Consider the following 20,714-nt stretch of genomic DNA (forward strand, 5'->3'; position numbering starts at 1 on the left):
GCTGGGTGCAGCTTAGATCTCCAGCAGGGCTGGTGACCAGTTTTGGAACAGGAGCAGGTTTAGTATGTGTGCTTTCTTCTGCTTGAATCCACCTCCAAAGTTCTCCCATCAGAGTCAAAGTGACTTGCCCCAGACTTTGGGCCTCGTTCACCTACTGTTCTTGAGAAGAAATTTCTTCTTAAACCCCCTTCTTATGCAGTTTTGACGAAGATTCTGACGTTCACCAGTGTTTTCTTATCTGGGATTTGTTCTTAGGTAAGAACAGAATCCACACACACTCAAGAGAACAAAGGTGAGAACAGTCCTACGCTTTAAGAACACGTCATGATTTTTTCTCATGACCTTTCTCAAGAACAAATTTAAGATACTGGTAAATAAGGCCCATTGTCCTTGATTTAATATGCAGTTTTAGATTGTTTAAATTTAAACTGGCCTACATTCACACCAATCAATTCAATTAGTCAATTCTTTAACCTTTTCAACTCCTTGGGACCACCGGTGGTTCCAAAACGCACTGCGTCATATTCTTCATAACTTTCATATTTCATAAGCTTCATTCTAAAGGTGGGGGTCGTATGAGAGCTGTAACTGTCTTCTTTCCAGTCAAATAGATGAGTGATGTGATTTTAAACCCTTATAATAAAAGAAGCTGAACTCACAATTTTTTTTCTACTGAAAGTCGACCCATTTTTCCACAAATCTGGGCTATAAACTATAAACAGATGGCGTCTCTTCAGTGATCTGCTCTGCAAAAAATATTCTTATAAAATAATACAAAGAGCATCTAAGATTTTTGGCTTTCAGCAGTAAATTGTAAGCATATAGCAATGTGTGATCATAAAACATGTTCTGTTAATTTGAGGGGAGCTTTTAAAATATATAAATAAAATAAAAATGTTTTTTCATGCAGTTACTGAAAAATGTGTCTTACGATTTGGTCGTGTAAATTCAGACAGACAAACCAAAATATACCCTGGAGAGTAAGAGGTTAAATAAGCAACACATGTACTTGTAAAGCCAGTTTAATTTTATATGAAAATGTTCCAAAAGGTACAACTCAGTGCTTTTAAATGTGCACTTTTTTGGTCTGTTATCAAAAATCACTGCAACAGCAAAACACAGCCAAGTTGTATTTTCATGGGGGTCTTGGCCAAAAGCTGCCCCTAATAAAAGGGCCGGTTTTCCGACCCAGATACAGCCTGACCCTGAAGTATTCTTACTGGGAAATCGTCACTACAATTGAAGTTCAGAAACAGCCCAACACTGGACACATTACAATAACTAAGTAAACCATGACCTGTTATAACTGCATTATTCCTTACATCCCCACAGCTCTAATGCATACAGGATTTCAGCACATCAGACACAAGTCTGACAAGGGAAACAGCAGATAGCCTCAGCATAACCACCACCATGTATTGACAGCCAGATTGTTCAAATTTAAAAACATTTACTTCTATTTTGCGATGTGATTATTCAACAGTTGGCACTACAAAGCACACAAGCTCTTGTTTGAGTTTAAAACCTGCGAGGCAAGCAAACTACAAAAATCCTATAAAAGGAGAATTTCATTTTGCAGTTTTGCTTCCAAAATAAGGAAGAACTGTAACAATAAGTTTTTGCAGAATTAAGATGTAAACAAAGTTATTCGGACTGGTTTGTTGTGAAATGGACCATTCTAGAGAAACCTGCCGAGTCAGAATCATCCACAGAGGTGGTGATCGGAACCAGGGCCTGTATTCACGAAGCTTCTCAGATTAGGAGAGCTGATCTAGGATCTGTTCCAGTCAGTAAATGAAAATTAAATAAGACATGAATCTGATAGTCAGTTAGAGGTTCTGAATGTTGGTTTCGATTACTTTTCGATTAATCGCCCAGCCCTAACATCACCCGACAGTGTTTGACAATAGTTTGCAGCCTATAATTACAAAAACCCAAAATAGTTTTAATTAAATAAAATAGTTTGTATAAGTTAAATCTATTTTTAAATTAGTTTAACCACTATTTGTTTGGGTGGGATAAAAAATAAACTAGGGAATTCCTTTTAATTGGGCTGAAATGTTACCTACATTTAAACGAGACAATGGACAGAACAGCAAGCACTCAGCCTCCGTGAATAATAGAAAATCAATCATGTTTATTAAACTAAAACACTGCAGATTACTCAGACATCAGTTTAAAAAAAAACGAAACAGGACATAGTATAAAGGTCTGAGACTCCTACGATTTGAAGCATCAAAGGCGATTCTCAAAATGCCAAAGCACTAACGAAAGTAGTAACATTTACTGTACAGTGAAGAAGCCCATCAAATTATTCAACTCAAGCCACGCTCCACATTTTTATATCAATAGATGGCGACTGATTACTGCTTAAGAATGTACATACGCAGCCATCAAGCTTATTTCAGCCACTCTGAATCCATACACTTCAGTGTAAGGATGCAATACAAGCCTTTTAATTCACTTTAATTCAAAGGACAGTCATTCAAGTCAAAATAGCTAAAGAAAAAAAACTTAAGCAATGCAGTTTGTGGGAAAAGAGGTGGGAAAAAAATCCACAAGCATTAACAACATAAAGAGGGACAGGAGGAGGGGAAAAAGCCTACCGCAGACCCCTTTATAGATCTGGTATGCATTTCTGATATTTACAATACATCCTTTGTTCTCATGCAAAGCTGAAAACATACGTGATAGTATCTACTCTGAAGCACCTGTGAAGTGCTTTGTGAAAGGCAAATGCCTTAAAACACTTGAGTTATGCATCACTGCAAGCTCAACTTCTCTACCAGCCTCTAAAAAAAGGCCCTCAGTCCTGTGAAGCAGACCTGGAACGTGAACGGGACTTCGATCGAGAAGGGGAACGGGACACTGAACGTTTGGCGGGTGATTTAGAGCGGTCACGATCCTCCTGAGGAGAAGGAGAGCGTGAGGCTGACTTCGGCCGCTCGTTGTTTCCGTTCTCCATCGGAGAGGCGGAGCGGCTGCGGGACTTCTTGCTCACCGACTTTTCCTTGGAACGGCTCCGAGAACCTCGCTCAGATTTGGGCTTCGAGCGACTCTTGGAGCGACTCTTAGAGCGACTCTTAGAGCGACTCTTAGAGCGACTCTTAGAGCGGGACTTGCGGGCATCGGATCGTGAGCGGGACTTGCGGCTCGCAGAGTGACTGCGAGATTTTCGGGAGCGGGAGCGAGAACGGGATTTTTTGGAGCGGGATTTGGCTGGAGACTTGGAATGGGACTTTCTGCTGGACCGGGAACTATACTTGTGACCGGACTTTGAGCGAGAGCGGTTCTTGCTGCGGGAACGTGACCTGTAACGTGGAGGGACAGAGAAAGATCAAAGTTACACACAAATCAGAATCAAACTCATGTCATCCTAATGAAAACAAATAATGAATAAATTAAAAAACAAAGAAACAAACAAAAAAACACTTACCGAGAGCGAGACCTTGAGCGGCTTCGTGAGCTCCTGCTCCTCCGGCTTCTGCTGCGAGAACGGCGCCTGCTACGGGACCTGTTGAGAAGATTAAGATATTAAGATTTTAAGATGTTCGCTCACCAATAACAAACCTATTACTACCCAATCAGCTGCTAATTGACTGCTTTAAACAGAGCCTTTGCAAGATTGCAGGGAACACAAGGCAGAACTACTCAAAGCACGGTTAGATATATCTATTACGAGATTTGTAGAGACTCAGATGCCAAAAAGCCGTACAAACAGGCTCAGACACCCACCTGGACCTGCTACCCGAGTAAGAGCGGCGACGTTTGGGCTTATCCTCCACCAGACGGATTCTCCTTCCATTGATATCAGACCCGTCCAACTTGTCTATCGCTCTCTTCATATCAGAGTGGGTGCGAAACTCGATCACTCCCTCATTGGTCCGCTCCTTGTGGGCATCAGCGTAGGTCACTTCACCGGCCTGCCGCATGAAGTCCTAATAACAACAATCAAAATCATAAGTCCTAAAAATACCAATCAGGCTAGTAAACTTTACCGGCTCAAGTCTTTGCCAGCTTAAATTACCTTGAGGTCCTGCCAGCTGCAGCGACTGGACAAATTCTCCACAATCAGCCGATACTCTGTGCGTACAGGTGGTCCGTACTTGTCTCGGCCAGAGCGGCTTCTGCTGCTGTAGCCACTACTACCTTTAGACAAAAGTGAACAACGCAGTCAGACAGTGTCCCCCCAGGAATCATCAATGCTGCACTCAGGCCAACCGCTTTAGACTAGAGAATCAAGTTCATGAATAAAATCTGAGCTTTCTGCTTTTTGTTCCATTGAGGCGTCAAACACTCCTTGTTGCGGTTTACCTCAGCACCAGATCGTCTAATTCAATCTTAAAAAGGAAAGAGGGAAAAACAGAACAAAAAGGGAAATAAAAACCCTTGGCAGAGACTCCTGAATGTACTCAGACGCACCCTGTTAAGCTTGCACTACTGGGTTTTATTCAGTCTAACCTTGACTCTGTTCTGATATGGAGCCCATTAAGTGACACTTTAGTTATGCATGGTCTACAGATGAGCACTACCAAATACTACAGACACTGGCTCATGTTAGGCATGTTTTAACTAAATGGTATGCACACTTTCCCCAAATTGTGGCACTGAATTATTAACCAAAAACAAACAAAACCAAAAAACAAAAACAAAAAAGTAGTAACGACTCCTACTGGGCTCCATACTCCAAATAAGTCTTACTGGATAAGTCCACATAGATCCTTTCCCCAATACAGAAAACTGAAAAATAACCAGTACTACTCACATTAGACTCTGGAACTTGCCTTTCTAATGACAGCACATGACAAAGCAACGGAAGCCCATTGCTCTCTTGTTAAAGACTAGATGACTGCTACATCGTTCACATTAACCTCTCCGATATTTCGTTCAACATAAAAACCAATGGGTTTCCTCACCATCACCCTGGTCTATTGGCAAAAGGCTGCTGTCATCATGGCTTCCGGTTAGGTCAGCCAAGGGTCAAAGGGCAAAGGTCACACACACATTGTAAGGTGAAAGCCAAGGCCAAACGGGACAGGCAGTCATCTTAGCCTCAATGGACTCGGACTCAGCCCGCACTGGACTCTTTCAAATTGAAACATCAAGGACTTTTGTTAATGTTGATTTCAAATGTATACACATAGCATGATCACACGTCATATCCTTTGTTTACATACCAGTGAGGCTTTTACAGAAACATTTAAGGGGGGAGAAAAATGTATGTACCGGAAACTGGTTCAGCCATCACTTGACATGCAAACGTGGTCATGTTCCCTATCCTTCCAAATTATTTAACACTACCTTTTTTCCAATGTAAGCATCTGCCCTCTGGCACAATTTCCTCTTTTTGGGCAGTCCAACCTACACAGCTTAAAATGCAAATCAATTACAAAGCTAACTCTTGTGCATCATCAGGGAAAAGCCTGTTTAAGAAGAGTGTTGGTCAGCATGAACAACTAGAGCTTCTACAGATGCCGCTCCTCCAGAGAGTCCTGCAAGGGATGCTTGACATGAGACGAAGGAAATGAAAGGTTATGTTAGGTTGGCTCATCCGTGAACCTGGGGGGAAAAGGCTTTATGAATGAGAATCTTATTAGACTGTACTTACTGCGCCCGCCACCCCCATAACCCCCACCGTATCCATCCCGGTCCCGACGCGGTCCTCTCGCATGTTCGACCAAGACACGTTCGCCACAAAGCTCTTTGCCGTTCAGCTCGTACACTGCATCGTCGGCATCTCGGGTGTCCTCGAACTCCACAAAGCCATACCTGCAAAAGAAATAAACGCATATTTAAAGCAGGCTACACAGCAGCTGCAAAGACCATATCTAGCATGATCAGCCCTCCATACAGAGCAGCATCCCACCCTCCAGTCCTGCAGTCTGAGCTACAATATAGAGCTGGACTGCAGCATTTGGGGAAAATCTGTGGGATTTTTCTGGCCAGTAGGGCTGGAACAATGAATGTAGCACACCCACTTTAACCTTTTATTCTCCAGGATAATTTTTTGTAAAAGCTCCCCTCAAATGAACAGAAAATGTGTTTTATGATCACACATATTGCTATATACTTACAACTTACTGCTGAAAGCCAAAAATCTTAGACGCTCTTTGTATTATTTTATAAAAATAATTTTTACAGAGCAGATCACTGAAGAGACACCATCTGTTTATAGTTTATAGCCCAGATTTGTGGAAAAATGGGTCGACTTTCAGTAGGAAAAAAAAAAAATCAGCTTTTTATTATAAGGGTTTAAAATGACATCACCCATCTATTTGACTGGAAAAAAGACAGTTACAGCTCTCATACGACCCCCACCTTTAGAATGAAGCTTATGAAATATTAAAGTTATGAAGAATATGACGAAGTGCATTTTGGAACCACCGGTGGTCTCAAGGAGCTGAAGAGGTTAAACTTGCTAATACTATGTTGAATAATGTGGAATATGATTAAATTTGCATGTGCGCTTTAAAAAACCAAATTTGGTATTAAAAACAAACATCAACACAGCTCTTCTGACAGTTATTTATGGGACTCGGATGCAGGAAAACTATACAAACTAATACAACACTGGAGCTAGGAAGCAATAACTTTACTTGGTTGAAAGGGTCTGTGTTTACAAACCACTTCAGAATTAGGAGAGACGGTCTAGTATTATTTAGTAATTATGAACATCGTTAGCACAAAGAGCCTAACCTATCCTGAGCTGCTTTGTGAATACAAGCCCGTGTAAAAGCAAGTGTAGGTTAACAGCAGTACAGGGTTTCCCAATCCAGGTCACGGAGCCCCAGTGTTACACATGGTTGTCTTTCCAGCCCCAAACAACTGATCCAAGTAACCTAACGATACCTCGCTCATCAACAACCCCTGACTCAGTGGAATAAGAGAGTTTAAAGTCAGGGAAAGCACCAAAACGTGCATGAAAGACCCTCCAGAGATCGGGCTGGGAAAACACTGCCTCCACTGCGCACGTTTTCACTTCAGTCCTCAGGCGCTGCTTCGCGTTCGCGCTCCAGTTAGCCTGAATGCTAACTAACTTGACGTTAAGCAGGCCCGGCTAACCGAGCGCGCAACTCACCGCGGTCTGGAAATGAAGCCTCCGTTAATTCACTCTAAATTACGCAGCTAAATTAACTGTTAGAACGCAAAATTAACGCTGAAGCCTGGATGAAGGAGCGCGCCAGCTAAGCTAGCGGTATTATCGTTCGCGGTTCTCTTTCACGTCCGCCATTTTGAGCACGCGGCCGAATTCTCCAAGTTTCAAAAAATGATCAGAAACGGTCCGAAAGAGCCGACTACAACCGCCGCTGACCCGCTTCGGGTGCGTTTATCTCGCTATACCAGCTAGGTTTGCAGCCGTAGCTCGATATTCCTTTAACACACGGAGGCCGAGTCGCCGGAGCGGAGCAGCGCTGAACGCGCGCGGCTGCAGCGGTTAGCCGGTTAGCGACACTCACCCGTTCTTCAAGTCGATCTCCAGCAGTTTCCCGTAGCCGCTGAAGAACCTCTGGATGTCCTTTTCGCGGACGTGGTAGCTCAGCCTGCCTATATAAACTCGCGGCATCGTACTAAATGCTGCTTTTTTTCCTCGCCAGTAAAAACCGAAACGGCACCGAGAACAACACGCGACCCTCCGCTGCTCTCCGGCTGTGCGAGGATCCGCGCGGCCTCGGCGGAGCGCCACTTATACCCGTGACGTCATCAGCCTCGCTGACGTCACCGCCGATATGTAAAATAAAAGAGCTGTACAGAGTAAACCGGCAAAGTTTTAACAACAACAACAAAAATCCACAGTATTGTGCACTTCTGTCTAATTCTACGGGGCCTCTAAGGTGACACGCTGATTATTTTTTAATAAGATGTGGCCACAAATTAACCTATTATGCTACTGGCTGCTAAATTTCCTTAGGGATCAATAAGTATCTATCTATCTATCTATCTCTTTTTCTCCAGGGTATATTTTAGTTTGTCCATCTGAATTCACAGGACCAAATCGTAAGGCAAATTATTCAGTAACTGCGTGAAATAACCGTACATGTTTTTATTTATTTATTTGTTTATGTATTTTATGATCACACATATTGCTATATGCTTACAATTTACTGCTGAAAGCCAAAAATCTTAGACTCTCTTTTATTATTTTATAAAAATAATGTTTACAGAGCAGATCACTGAAGAGACGCCATCTGTTTATAGTTTATAGCCCAGATTTGTGGAAAAAAAAATTGTGAGTTTATCTTCTTTTATTATAAGGGTTTAAAATTATATCACCCATCTATTTGACTCTCATATGACACCCACCTTTTGAATGTAGCTTATGAAATATGAAAGTTATGAAGAATATGATGAAGTGCATTTGGGAACCACCGGTGGTCTCAAGGAGTTGAAAAGGTTGAGGACACAGCTTACCATATAATGAATTACTATAGTGAGACCACTAATTAATATGTTGAGTCCACAAGTTATGAGAAACATAACTGTTGGTCTTAATATGTCATTTTGTGGCCTCAACATATTAATTCATGGGCACACCTTATTAAAAAATATTCATCATGCGGCCTTAGGGGCTCCATATAATTCAATAGGCGAGATGTAAACAAAGTCAGTTTGATGAGAAATGCGTAGAGAAGATTTGTTCACAGAACTATGGGTGGGCAATTTGACAATGTTTTATTGTAACCGCCACAATATGCTTTTCTAATTATACCATAGATATTTTAAAGAACACTGACTGACTACTTGTTTTATTGCAAAGTGAGCATAATTAGGCCGGTTTAACTGAATTTAGTGCAGTGTAGCTTGTAAAACATTAAATGAAAAATCTTTGTACCTTTGTTATTATGGTGTTTTTGTATGCAGCCCTACAGGTTCTATTTTGTACGTTCCAACCCAACTTTTTAAATCTCAGAAAAACAAAATATCATGATGCATACAATGTATCAGGAAAATGTCTTGAAGTATCATGATATAACATTTTTGCCATATCACCCACCCCTAATAGGAGACATTTGTAGAGTTTAATGTCCTAATACCTCCCTCACACGTAACTATTACATGAAAGATTTACAAATACATTAGAAAATACATTTTTAGATAACATTTTGGCATAAAATATATTTTTGAATCCATTCATGGTGGAGCGGTACATGCAGGGTGTTATAAAGCAAAATAGTACAAAAGAAAAGTAGATCTTTGTATTTATCACTATATAATATTATCAACATTACATATAGAAACTCAGAAGACACTTATAGGTTCACTGGTCGTTTTGAAAAGTGAGATAGAATATAAAATGTATATATCTGCACTGTAGCCATCATAACCCCTGGTTCCTATCACCACTTTAAGTTTCTTTACAATTTCACATCAAAATACTCTGACTGACTTTGTTACATGTCAGTGATTTAATTATGCAGAAATTTAGATTAATCAGTCAGAATTTTCCTTTAACCCTGGTTAGCTTAAAGCTATTGTTTACTAAACTGCATCAGTCCATAAGTAGTGTTCGTTTGGAAAAATGAACTAATGTGTACATTAAGACCACCGTAAACACAGTATAAAATCTATTATTTATTCAGCATTGAACATAACAATATGTAAAGTTTTCATAACTTAATTGGTTAAATGGAATACTTAGATTTTGCTTGGTTGTTTATATTGTAATTTTGCTTCTTGGAAAAAAGTAAACAAATAAATATGGCAATAGGTATTTAGTGTATTTCAATTTACAGTTGAAAACCTAAACAGGACTTTATTTAGAGCAAAGAGCACATCAGTAGTAAAGATTAATTTATTCATGCATAAATTAGTACAAATTAGAACTTTTCATCCAGACACTGGAGAATATCATAAAATACTAGTATAAGAACATTGATATTTCACATCTGTACACTTAGTCCAATTTTTTCCACCTAAAGTCACTCACATCTAATGGCACCACCTTATGTATTGTGTTTATTATCAGGAATATAATAAACATAGTACATAAGGTGGTGCGGTTAGTGATTAAAAACTATACTTAAATATAAAATACAATCACATTCTGGCAATTTTAACAATGAACTAATCAATAAAGGCAATAAATGCTTTCTGGTTATTAACGACTACTCTATCAAAGTGTGAGTGTTTAATGAGCGGCACTTCACTTTCCATTGAATGCCCCGAGAGCACAATGAGCAATCTGAGCTGACTGAGTGTTTTGTGAATGGTCAATCACAGGAAGATCAACAGAGTGCTTTGTGACCATGTACATGTAAATCTCTGTGAGTAATAAGGCCAATCCCATGGTCAGTCAAAATTCTGTCCATTTTATACTAGAAATGATCAAGTGGAGTTTCATAAACCATGATTTTCATAAACAATAATCTGTCCAAACTCATCTACAGTTTACTCTGAGTCGTATTTTTGACTCTTAGCACTCCTTCTTGTGCGCAAGAGACCGCAAGAACACCGTCTTGTCTCCACATGCGGCCTTGGACCAATCCTCTGCTCCCTCCTACACAAGAGGACAAAAAGAAACAAACACATCAGTGGACATATGAAACGTCTTACGGCCGTGCTACACTGACCCAACATTTCACAGTAAATACAAACGTCCTTAGGCTGGTACAGAACAGTTACCACACAATGGATGCACCAGACGGACAACTTTCAATGTCCAAAACTAACAAAAAACTCAAACAAAACTCCTAAACAAACCTGGAGTATGAATGGCAGTAAATTAGTCTGAATTATTAGCCTATAAAATGTAAAAAAGTGTTACTGGAAAATGTTTAACTCTGATCATCTGGAGGGTGGTGATGTTTTTATTTCTTTTCCAAAGTAAAACATTTTGGATTAAATTATGAGAAAGACTACACTCACACGCTTTTATCTAGAGCAATTTTCAGTGGCCAGAGTGAACATGGGACTTAAAATTCATACTGCTAAAGGCAATAGTTACAGTGAAGCTTTTATTTCTGATTGTAGGCATTTTTTTTTTACATAGAAAGCGATGAGTTTGAGGTGTGAAGAGCTGGTGAAAAACAAGAAAAAAATCATTAGATGACATTGAATGGTGAGATTATTCTAGAAGAGTGTGAATTGGGAGGCATAGTCTACAATGTATAAAAGTACACGGGGAAAACATTTTAGTAATGTTAGTGGGTGGAAACAGCAGAGTGAGTGGGAGAGAACATTCTAGAATGCACTCTAGAGAAACCAACTACATGAGCATTTCATTTATTTGTTTATCTTTGCTGTTGTTGGCATGAATGGAGTGAGTAATATTTGCGAACTGTTGTTAAGGTCTGTACACTCCTTGTTAATCATGTACTCGAGTTAGTTTTTTTAGTTTTCACAGACGTGATTTACTTTGCAGATGTAGTGAGGTGTTAGTTTGTAGCTACTGTGATTAGCGCTTTGGTGCGTTATCATTTTGGGTGCATGTTTCCAGAACTGCAGCGTGGGAAAAAATAAACAGATGATGTTACTGAGCTGAATGTGATCTGTATGTTAGTGGAAAGGCCCAGTCCCATTTCTTCTTTCTACCCCTTGTTTTCGGGTGTCACCCTAACCCCTTTGAACTGAGTTACAAGGAGTAGTGGTTGAAATCTTGCCCTACGAAATGGGACAACCCTCAAATTAAAATAAATAAATAAATAAAAACATTGCTTCATTAACAGGCTATTAACGGTGCTCTGTAGGCAACCCAGCCCGTCTTTGGTGATAGCAGAGTTCAGCGACCTCGCTGCTGGGCTTTAGTTACATTTAGGGCATCATATGCCTTCAAAGACGGGGGTTTAAGACAATTATTAATCATCGCCCACCCCTAATTCTTTGGTCATACGATGCTGAAGTCAACTATTCACCAGCTTACTGTTTGAATTTTCCCGTTCCATCTTAAATGGTGCAGCAGTTATATTCTGGCTCTTCAGGTGTCAGAACTGCCTGACTACTTAAGGTGGAACGGAAAATTAGCTAGCTAGCTACCGAGACATTAGCATGCTATTAGCGATTTTTATGCTTGTTATGAAGAAAACGACCAAAATACACTGAAATGACATTAAACTAAGAGAATACGATAGTTGTTGTAATTTTTAATTTTTTAAATTCTCACATTTGTGGGTTTCTTTGGTTGCTCGCGCAACCATCTTGCCGGTTTTTCTTTTTTTTCTGATAACACTCTGTGTGGAGTCTCTGAAAAACCTCTGTTTGGAGGGTCATGTAGCCCTAACACTTCGCCCCACCCCTCTATCTCAACAAAAACTGGGACACCCCAACCCTAGACGTGAACGCACGAAACAAAGGGCTAAGGGCTAAGTGGCAGGGGTGAGGGGTGAAATGGGATTGGGCCTAAATAAGATTCGCTATTCAGTATATCCAGTGTAAAGTGTCCTCACATCGTAAACATGCTAGATCTTAAAGGGGGACTAATTTTATAGGGCTAAATGTCTAACATATGCATCATGGCAATATGCGCATGTGTATGTATAAGGAGTGAGAGGGGGTGTGCAGCATGAGGTTTAATGTCTGAAGAGGCAGGGGAGTGTAAAAAGTTTGGGAACCACTGTTCTAGAACAATGTGAGTGGGGAGAAAGCATTCTACAACAGTGTTAGTGTAAGAAAAAAACATTCTAGAACAGTGTGAATGGGAGAATACTCTAGAAAAGTGTGACTGAGGGGGAAGCATTCTAGAACAATCTGAGTGTGGGGGGAAAAACATTATAGAACAGTATGAGCAGGGGAAACATTCTGGAACTGTGTTAAATAGAGGACATCCTAGAACAGTTTGAGTGTGGGGGAACATTCTACATCAGTACGAGTGTGAGAAAAACTTTTCTAGAGCTGTGTGAATGGGAGAGAATATTCTAGAATAATGTGAGTGGGGGGGCATTCAAGTACAGTGTTAGGAGAAAAAACATTCTAGAACAGTGTGAATGAGAGAATATTCTAGAAAAGTGTGACTGAGGGGGAAGCATTCTAGAGCAATGTGAGTGGGGGGGGCATTCTAGAACACTATGAGCAGGGGAAACATTTTGGAACAGTGTTAAGGAGAGGACATTCTAGAACAGTGTGGGGGAACATCCTACATCAGTATGAGTGTGAGGAAAAATATTCTAGAACTGTGTAAATGGGAGAGAATATTCTAGAACAGTGTGAATGGTGGAGAATATTCTAGAGACTCTACTGCTGCACTTGCATCTTGGTGTTGAGAAAAGAAGAGAACTGGTGAGAACCTCAGCAGAATTGTTGTAATCGGCGATGGTACAGAACTGACTGTAGCATTCACCTGTGCACACATTGCCATTGGGATAGCGCTGCTGGAATAACAGCGGTGTTTGTGCCTGTAAGCAGGATCACCCATTAATTTATCCTGAAAAGTATACTGAACACGCGCTAATGTTTCTAACGGTGTGTTGTTGTTGTACATTTTGTTGCACTGTTCAACTACAAGCATTAAAAGTCTGCATGAAAATAATTCAGCATCTAGAATATTCTACCTCTGCAGCCACAGCACATTTATTACCACTGATCATCACTTACCTGCCCAAGGACTCTCACATTCATACAGCATCCACTGGTCTGCTCGGAATGTGTTGTGGAACCACATGGCGTGGTCGAGGGAGGCTGAGAACTGAGCCCTGTACTTGGGGTAAGGCAGCAGTGCAGTGGGGAGCAAAGAGTAGTCTGACACATAAGCAGCAACACAGCAGTGCAGTTTCATGTCGTCCTCCCCTGAAATAAGTAAACACACAGTATACGTGTCAATTAGGAGAAACAGCAGAAAACCTTGCATCTTCATTTTTGACATTATTTGAAAATACCCATTGCCCTTTACATTAGTTGGAATTTTCATTAAGAATGGACTCAAAATGACCTGGAAAAAAGTCTGGTTCCATTGACTTACATTAAGAGTAAAGTAGGTTTTTTCCTTCTCCTGTAAAGTTACCATTTTGGAGATACAAGGTTTTCTTCTGACAACAGCAAAGCTTTTGTTTACTTAAGTAACAGAACAGCTGAACATAAAGAACGGGCACAATGCTGATCTACACCTATCAGGCATAACATTATGACCACCTCCTTGTTTCTACGCTCATTGTCCATTTTATCAGCTCCACTTACTATATAGGTGCACTTTGTAGTTCTACAGTTACAGACTGTAGTCCATCTGTTTCTCTGCATACTTTGTTAGCCCCCTTTTACCCTGTTCTTCAGTGGTCAGGACCCCCATGGACCTTCATAGAGCAGGTACTATTTGGGTGGTGGATCATTCTCAGCACTGCAGTAACACTGATGTGGTGGTGGTGTGTTAGTGTGTGTTGCGCTGGTGCAAGTAGATCAGACACAGCAGTGCTGCTAGAGTTTTTAAACACCTCAGTGTCACTGCTGAACTGAGAATAGTCCACCAACCAAAAATATCCAGTCAACAGCGTCCTGTGGGCAGCGTCCTGTGACCACTGATGAAGGACTAGAGGATGACCAACACAAACTGTGCAGCAGCAGATGAGCTATCGTCTCTGACTTTACATCTACAGGGTGGACTGACAAGGTATGAGTGTCTAATAGAGTGGACAGTGAGTGGACATAGTGTTTAAAAACCTCCAGCAGCACTGCTGTGTCTGATCCACTCAGACCAGCGCAACACACACTAACACTCCACCACCACATCAGTGTTACCGCAGTGCTGAGAATGACCCACCACCCAAATAGTACCTGCTCTGTAGTGTCCATGGGGGTCCCCACTGAAGAACAGGGTAAAAGGGGGCTAACAAAGTATGCAGAGAAACAGATGGACTACAGTCTGTAACTGTAGAACTACAAAGTGCACCTATATAGTAAGTGGAGCTGATAAAATGGACAATGAGCGTAGAAACAAGGAGGTGGTCATAACGTTATGCCTGATCGGTGTACACAAGCACAATGTGTACTGCAAAAAAACATTTAAAGGTGTCACTTTTTCTAATCACAATCTCGGTCGTACCTATATGCCCTTTTGCTCTGACCCAGAACAGTTTCTTGGGTTCCATGACGACACGTCTATAGAAATCAGGTGGGTTCACTGGTTTGATCTCGATGGGAACCTCTTCTGCCAGTATTTTATTCAAGCCCTGTTTGGTAACATCAGCCACATTTGGATCGCTGTAAAAACAGATGTAAGGTTTAATCATAAGTGTCCGATATATCTGTTTCCAGTCGTCCTGCATGATTTACTAAACAAAACAGAGACAGTGAATGTTCTTTAGTGACACCTGAGGTATCTCTGGATAAGTTCCTCTACAGTAAGCAGGGCCTCAGGTGGGGGGACGCTGGGCATGGTGAACTGATGCTCCAGTGGACTGGGCTGCGACATATGAAAGGACGCCTGACATATCAGTATCGGCTGACCGTGCTGGATGGCCTTCACAGATCGAACGCAGAAACTGCGGCCGTCTCGGGTCCGCTCTACCTGGTAAAGCACTGGAACTTTGGGATCACCTGTAAGGCAACAAGGAAGGTTACATATGTAGATGTATGATGGGCAAAACAGGCTTTAGCAGAGCTCAGTATTAATAACTGATCACATTGATTTATCAGTCTACTCAGGCTTTAGCAGAGCTCAGTAACACTGAGATTAATAACTGATCACATTGATTTATCAGTCTACTCAGGCTTTAGCAGAGCTCAGTAACACTGAGATTAATAACTGATCACAATGATTTATCAGTCTACTCAGGCTTTAGCAGAGCTCAATAACACTGAGATTAATAACTGATCACATTGATTTATCAGTCTACTCAGGCTTTAGCAGAGCTCAGTAACACTGAGATTAATAACTGATCACATTGATTTATCAGTCTACTCAGGCTTTAGCAGAGCTCAATAACACTGAGATTAATAACTGATCACATTGATTTATCAGTCTACTCAGGCTTTAGCAGAGCTCAGTAACACTGAGATTAATAACTGATCACACTGATTTATCAGTCTACTCAGGCTTTAGCAGAGCTCAGTAACACTGAGATTAATAACTGATCACATTGATTTATCAGTCTACTCAGGCTTTAGTACAAACTTCATTGTAAAGCCGCTGTTAATTAAGGTCCTTTTTAGTGTTTGTCCAACAAACATGTTTGCTACACGCTGTTCACTGATTCTAAAACACTTAATAAACAAACATTCATAGTGTTTCTTTTGAAACTTGTATGTTTTTTGTTTAGTGGGTAGGCATTATAAGATTATAATTATTCAATTAAAAAAATTAAAAGATAATTGTATTCTAAATACTGCCTTTCTGTAATTTGGAATACAAATACTTAATTCCTGTATTCTGACTACATAATCTCAATATTTGTAATCCATTACATCCCAATGTTCAATGTTCATTCCATATATATATCAAAGTTCATTGTATATATTAACATTCATTCAATATCTCTCAATGGAACAAAGACTGATGTATATGGAATGAAGATTTTGTGTTTGTGTTTGGTGACCCTCAGAAGAAAGAGTAGGGCTGGGAATGACCGACCTCAATTTTCAGTTGCTTTTCAAGTGGCATTGTTTCCATTTCTCTCAATAAAAAAGCATTTTTCAGACAGAAACTATGGCCTCATCTGACTCTTCTTCTGCACCATGTCAAATTATGTACATATTGAAGATCCACCCATCAGCCACTCTCAAATCACTCTGTCCCAGGGATCGCTGTGTATAGATACTGGTCACTTTATCAGAATTCCCTTCCTTTAAGCTCCACCTGGAGTTTGTTAATGCCCATTTATTGATGCACAGTTTTGTGAACCCTTCAACAGCGACTTTCATTCAATGTATATAAAAGTTCATTCAATATATATCAAAGTTCATTCAATTTGAAAATGCCTGTACCCCTTTACATTGCATGTCAATTAATATATATGTGTATATACATATATATACATAAACACACACACACACATACACACACACACACACACACACATACACATACATATATATATATATATATATACACATATATATACACACACATAAATACATGTATGTGTGTGTATGTATGTACGTGTATGGGACACTGAAGCAGCTGCATACCTTATACCTGACCTCACTCACTAATGCTCTTGTGGCTGAATGCAATCAAATCCTCACAGCAGTACTCCCAACATTTAGCCTTGAGTAGAGGCTGTTACAGCAGTAACAGGGGGACAAACACCTTATTAAATCCCCATGATTTCAGAAGAAATGCTGGATGATCAGGTGTGTACAAACTAAAAACCCCTCCTGACCAGTATTTAGGTTAGAGGTTAGGAAGCAGTAATGTAACAGGTACAGTCCTTTCATGTTGGTCCAGACACTTTGAGATTCAGATCTACTTTTTCAGCCTCTATATTTATATGTGTTGCTGAAATATTGGACTCCATTGACTCCAATGTTTATCTTTATTGTGTCTATGCTGACTCATGGCTCACCTGCTCGTACGAAGTAACAGTGCAGTGAATGAGCGTGAAGCTGGTCGGTGACAGACTTGGCTGCTGCTACCAGAGCCTGACCCACAATCTGACCACCGAACAGGCGCTGAGATCGAGGGACCCAGTGATGCTTCCCTCTGAGGCACATGTTAATTAGGAAAAAGGCAGAAGTGTAAATCAGGTCAAAGGGTACCTAAGGATAAGTGTGAGTGCGGAGGTATTTCAGACCTTCACAGCAGCACTCAGGCTGTTGATACAAGGTCCTATAAGCTGCAGGCGCTTTACCTGTACAAGTCGTATTCCAGCTTCTCCAGGTTTAAAACGCTGGTCACTAAAACGCTCCTGAGGTCCGGAGTGTCCGCAAACCTCGCAGCGGCGTCCATCACCTCCCGTTTCAGCTCGGCGCCGCTCTCAGCCATGTTGGAAGCGGCTACCACACCCGTATTCCGACAAGCCCGGCCTATTCCGCCCGCCTCGTGATTCGGTTTTATTTTAATTAATTCATTTATTTCCAAGAGAAAATACGATCACAGCAGTAAAACTCGTTGTACAGCAAAATTAGTTTAAATAACGTATTAATTAAAAAATTATGCCCCCCCCCCAAAACAAAGAGTAAAGAAAAAAGTTCTAGCGTTTTTTATATACCTTTCCGGAATGTAAATAAAAATAATAACAATAATATATTAATAACGTAATTTTAATCTACATAAATCTAAAATACATGCTTAGATTTCTGATGCTATGCTTATTTTATTTGATTTTTTATTTATTTTTTTTATTATTATTTTTATTTCTAGTTATTTCTGGGACATAATCCCATACATGATACTTACAATCCGGGACGAAGACAAGATAACAATATTGCTTTCTTCCTCGTAGTTTATCTTCACGTACATTACGAAAATAAATGTTCCGAGCAACTACTAGCCAATCACAGCGCATGAGGTGCTGCGCTACTAGCCAATCGCAAAGCAGGAGGCGGGGCTCTACGGAAAACGGGTGGAGGAACAGAAAGATTAGAGAGAACGTGCTATTATTATTCTCGCCGCTAGAGGGCAGCACCACTCTGCGCAAATTCAGCCCTCTTAGTAGAAACCCAGTAATATGCCTCTCTAAACACGGTCTCGCGCGTTTTCTCTCACATTTTAAGCACTTAATATGAGTTTTGATCATATTTAATAGGCCCGTAAGGCAAAACGAAGATGCACAATCCATTCTGGATCGCGAGCGCTGATCTGTCAGCCTGTACAGCGCGACGCACAGCAACCGCCATGCTTGAACTGTGTGGTCACGACGTCCGTCTCACACGAAATAAACATGTCAATCACACGAATTGAAAGCATCAGATGGATGCACCAGTTACAGACCACGCTTGTGCACGCGCGCGCACACTCACACACACACACACACAACACACACGCACGCGCGCGCGCACGCACGCACACGCTCGGATTTTCCTCTCCATCAGTGGCTCTCAGATGCGAGACCCTTGCAGCTGTCATCCCGAGTCGTGTCCACGCTGTTGGACCGCGTTTTCAGCCTTTTGTTGTTTCTGCGTAATTCGCGCGCCTGCATGGCTACGGCGACCGGAGCGGCTGGACCGGAGGAGTGCGTGCAGCGGGGGAGGTCTCAGAGTGACCCGAGCATCCTCACTGAGGCTCGGATGGTCTACAACAACAACGGCGCAGGTAAGAGAGCCCGTCATCCAGCCTCATCCGCTCAGCCTGGCGCTCCGAGCCGCTGCAGCAAAGCGGCAACGGCACCAGTGGGTGCTCAAATCAGCAGAGGCTCAGTTGTGATGTTGGTCAAGGCTATTTTTATGGTTATTATTTTTAAGGGGGGGCGTGGGGGTAAGGGGTGGGGGGGGTGTAATGCACTGATTCTCAGCACATGCATCACCTGAGCTCTGTGTCTGGATCTAAATGGGTGCATTGCATTGCGTTTGCCTTTGCACAGTCCTTGCCAGTCCACATCTGTTTTGAACTGATGCTGTTATGACGCGGTGGGCTTCCCCGTGACTAATGCAGGTCTAGGGCTGCACATTTGGCGATGCGTGCGGTGGTGCATGGTGAGTCCACCATGATGAAACCCACTGGCTGTACCACATGGAAAATGTGGCTGGATAGAGAGTACAGTGGGCTTCGGAGTCAGCTGCCTTTTATTGCCTTACATCACTGCAACCTGTGATGAGGTTGTCGATGGGGGAATGCCTCATTAAAGGTGCAGGATGGTGCACTTGAGGATGCGCGCAGCAAAGATGGGAATCGTCCAATGCAGCAGACCATTGAGTGCATTTAGGCCTAATCGCTGACTGGAACCCCCTCATCAGGGCAAACGTGTGGTGCAGTTAAAGGGGAAGATGCTGTTCTTGTGTATTCGGTTGTTGCTATGGCGACAAGGCATGACTGCCAGGCAGAAGATATCACCACTGAGGTGTTGAGAGACAGAGGTTGGCCTGACGTTCTTCAACAAGTGGGTCTTCCTGCTGTGGTTACAGCATATTGTAAGGGGAGTTTCTGCCGATTTTGCAAAAATTCTTCATAATGAAGTCGTCGAGATGTAAACAAAAAAGTCGAAAATGACGTTTGAACCCAAAACCCAGAGCTAAAATGGCAAAACATTTAGCTTTTAATGGGTATTACCTTTCATTTCTTTCAGTGTTGAAGACTTGTGGAGAAACTTTCAGCCAGTCTTTTACAGAAAGAATAGTCGATATTGTTGCACTCAGCATTGGTGGCTTTAAACAGTTGAAAAATATTGCCAAGCTACAACCCCAATTCCAAATAAGTCGGGATGCTCTGTAAAATGTAAGTAAATGTAAATAAAAAAAAAGAATGCAATGATTAGCAAATCTCATAGACCCATATTTTATTCACAATAGAACATAGCACACAGATCAGATGTTGAAAGTGAGACATTTTACCATTTCTTGAAAAACATGAACTCATTTAGAACTTGATGGCAGCAACACATCTCAAAAAAGTTGGGACAGGGCCACGTCTACCATTGTGTAACATCCCCTTTTTTAACAACAGTCTGAAAAGTAAGGAGACCAGTTGCTGGAGTTTTGGGAGAGGAATGTTGTCCCATTCTTGTCTGATGTTGGATTCTAGCTACTTAACAGTCCTGGGGCTTCTCTGCCGGATTTTTCGTATCATGATGCGCCAAATGTTTTCTATTGGTGAAAGGTCTGGACTGCAGGCGGCCAGTTCAGCACCCGGACTCTTCTTCTGTGAAGCCATGCTGTCGTGATGGATGCAGTATGTGGTTTAGCATTGTCTTTCTGAAATA

General features: G+C 41.3%; 3 protein-coding genes across 3 annotated transcripts in view; 1 reads left to right on the forward strand and 2 right to left on the reverse strand.

Moving 5' to 3' along the window:
• Positions 1 to 1,006: 1,006 nt before the first annotated feature.
• On the reverse strand, positions 1,007 to 7,669 carry srsf6b (serine and arginine rich splicing factor 6b). Its single transcript, XM_036559368.1, has 6 exons — positions 7,458 to 7,669; positions 5,609 to 5,769; positions 4,028 to 4,149; positions 3,736 to 3,938; positions 3,437 to 3,514; positions 1,007 to 3,311 (listed from the first exon to the last, which is right to left on the reverse strand). Exons 1-6 carry the CDS (start codon positions 7,562 to 7,564, stop codon positions 2,807 to 2,809), a joined length of 1,176 nt encoding a protein of 391 aa, XP_036415261.1. The 5' UTR covers positions 7,565 to 7,669; the 3' UTR covers positions 1,007 to 2,806.
• Positions 7,670 to 9,776: 2,107 nt separating this feature from the next.
• Positions 9,777 to 18,334, reverse strand: acot8 (acyl-CoA thioesterase 8). Its single transcript, XM_036560019.1, has 7 exons — positions 18,257 to 18,334; positions 17,709 to 17,896; positions 17,424 to 17,560; positions 15,231 to 15,456; positions 14,963 to 15,120; positions 13,525 to 13,716; positions 9,777 to 10,495 (listed from the first exon to the last, which is right to left on the reverse strand). The coding sequence occupies exons 1-7, from the start codon at positions 18,317 to 18,319 to the stop codon at positions 10,380 to 10,382; spliced, it is 1,080 nt and encodes a 359-aa protein (XP_036415912.1). The 5' UTR covers positions 18,320 to 18,334; the 3' UTR covers positions 9,777 to 10,379.
• Positions 18,335 to 18,996: 662 nt separating this feature from the next.
• Positions 18,997 to 20,714, forward strand: part of LOC118799985 (phosphatase and actin regulator 3-like) — a 106,673-nt gene continuing 104,955 nt past the window's right edge. The window contains exon 1 of the mRNA XM_036560132.1: positions 18,997 to 19,111. Coding sequence (XP_036416025.1) covers positions 18,997 to 19,111 — 115 coding nt within the window. The remainder of the gene's footprint in view (positions 19,112 to 20,714) is intronic.

The sequence above is a fragment of the Colossoma macropomum genome, unplaced genomic scaffold (genome assembly GCF_904425465.1).
Source record: "Colossoma macropomum unplaced genomic scaffold, Colossoma_macropomum, whole genome shotgun sequence".
Classification (NCBI taxonomy): domain Eukaryota; kingdom Metazoa; phylum Chordata; class Actinopteri; order Characiformes; family Serrasalmidae; genus Colossoma; species Colossoma macropomum.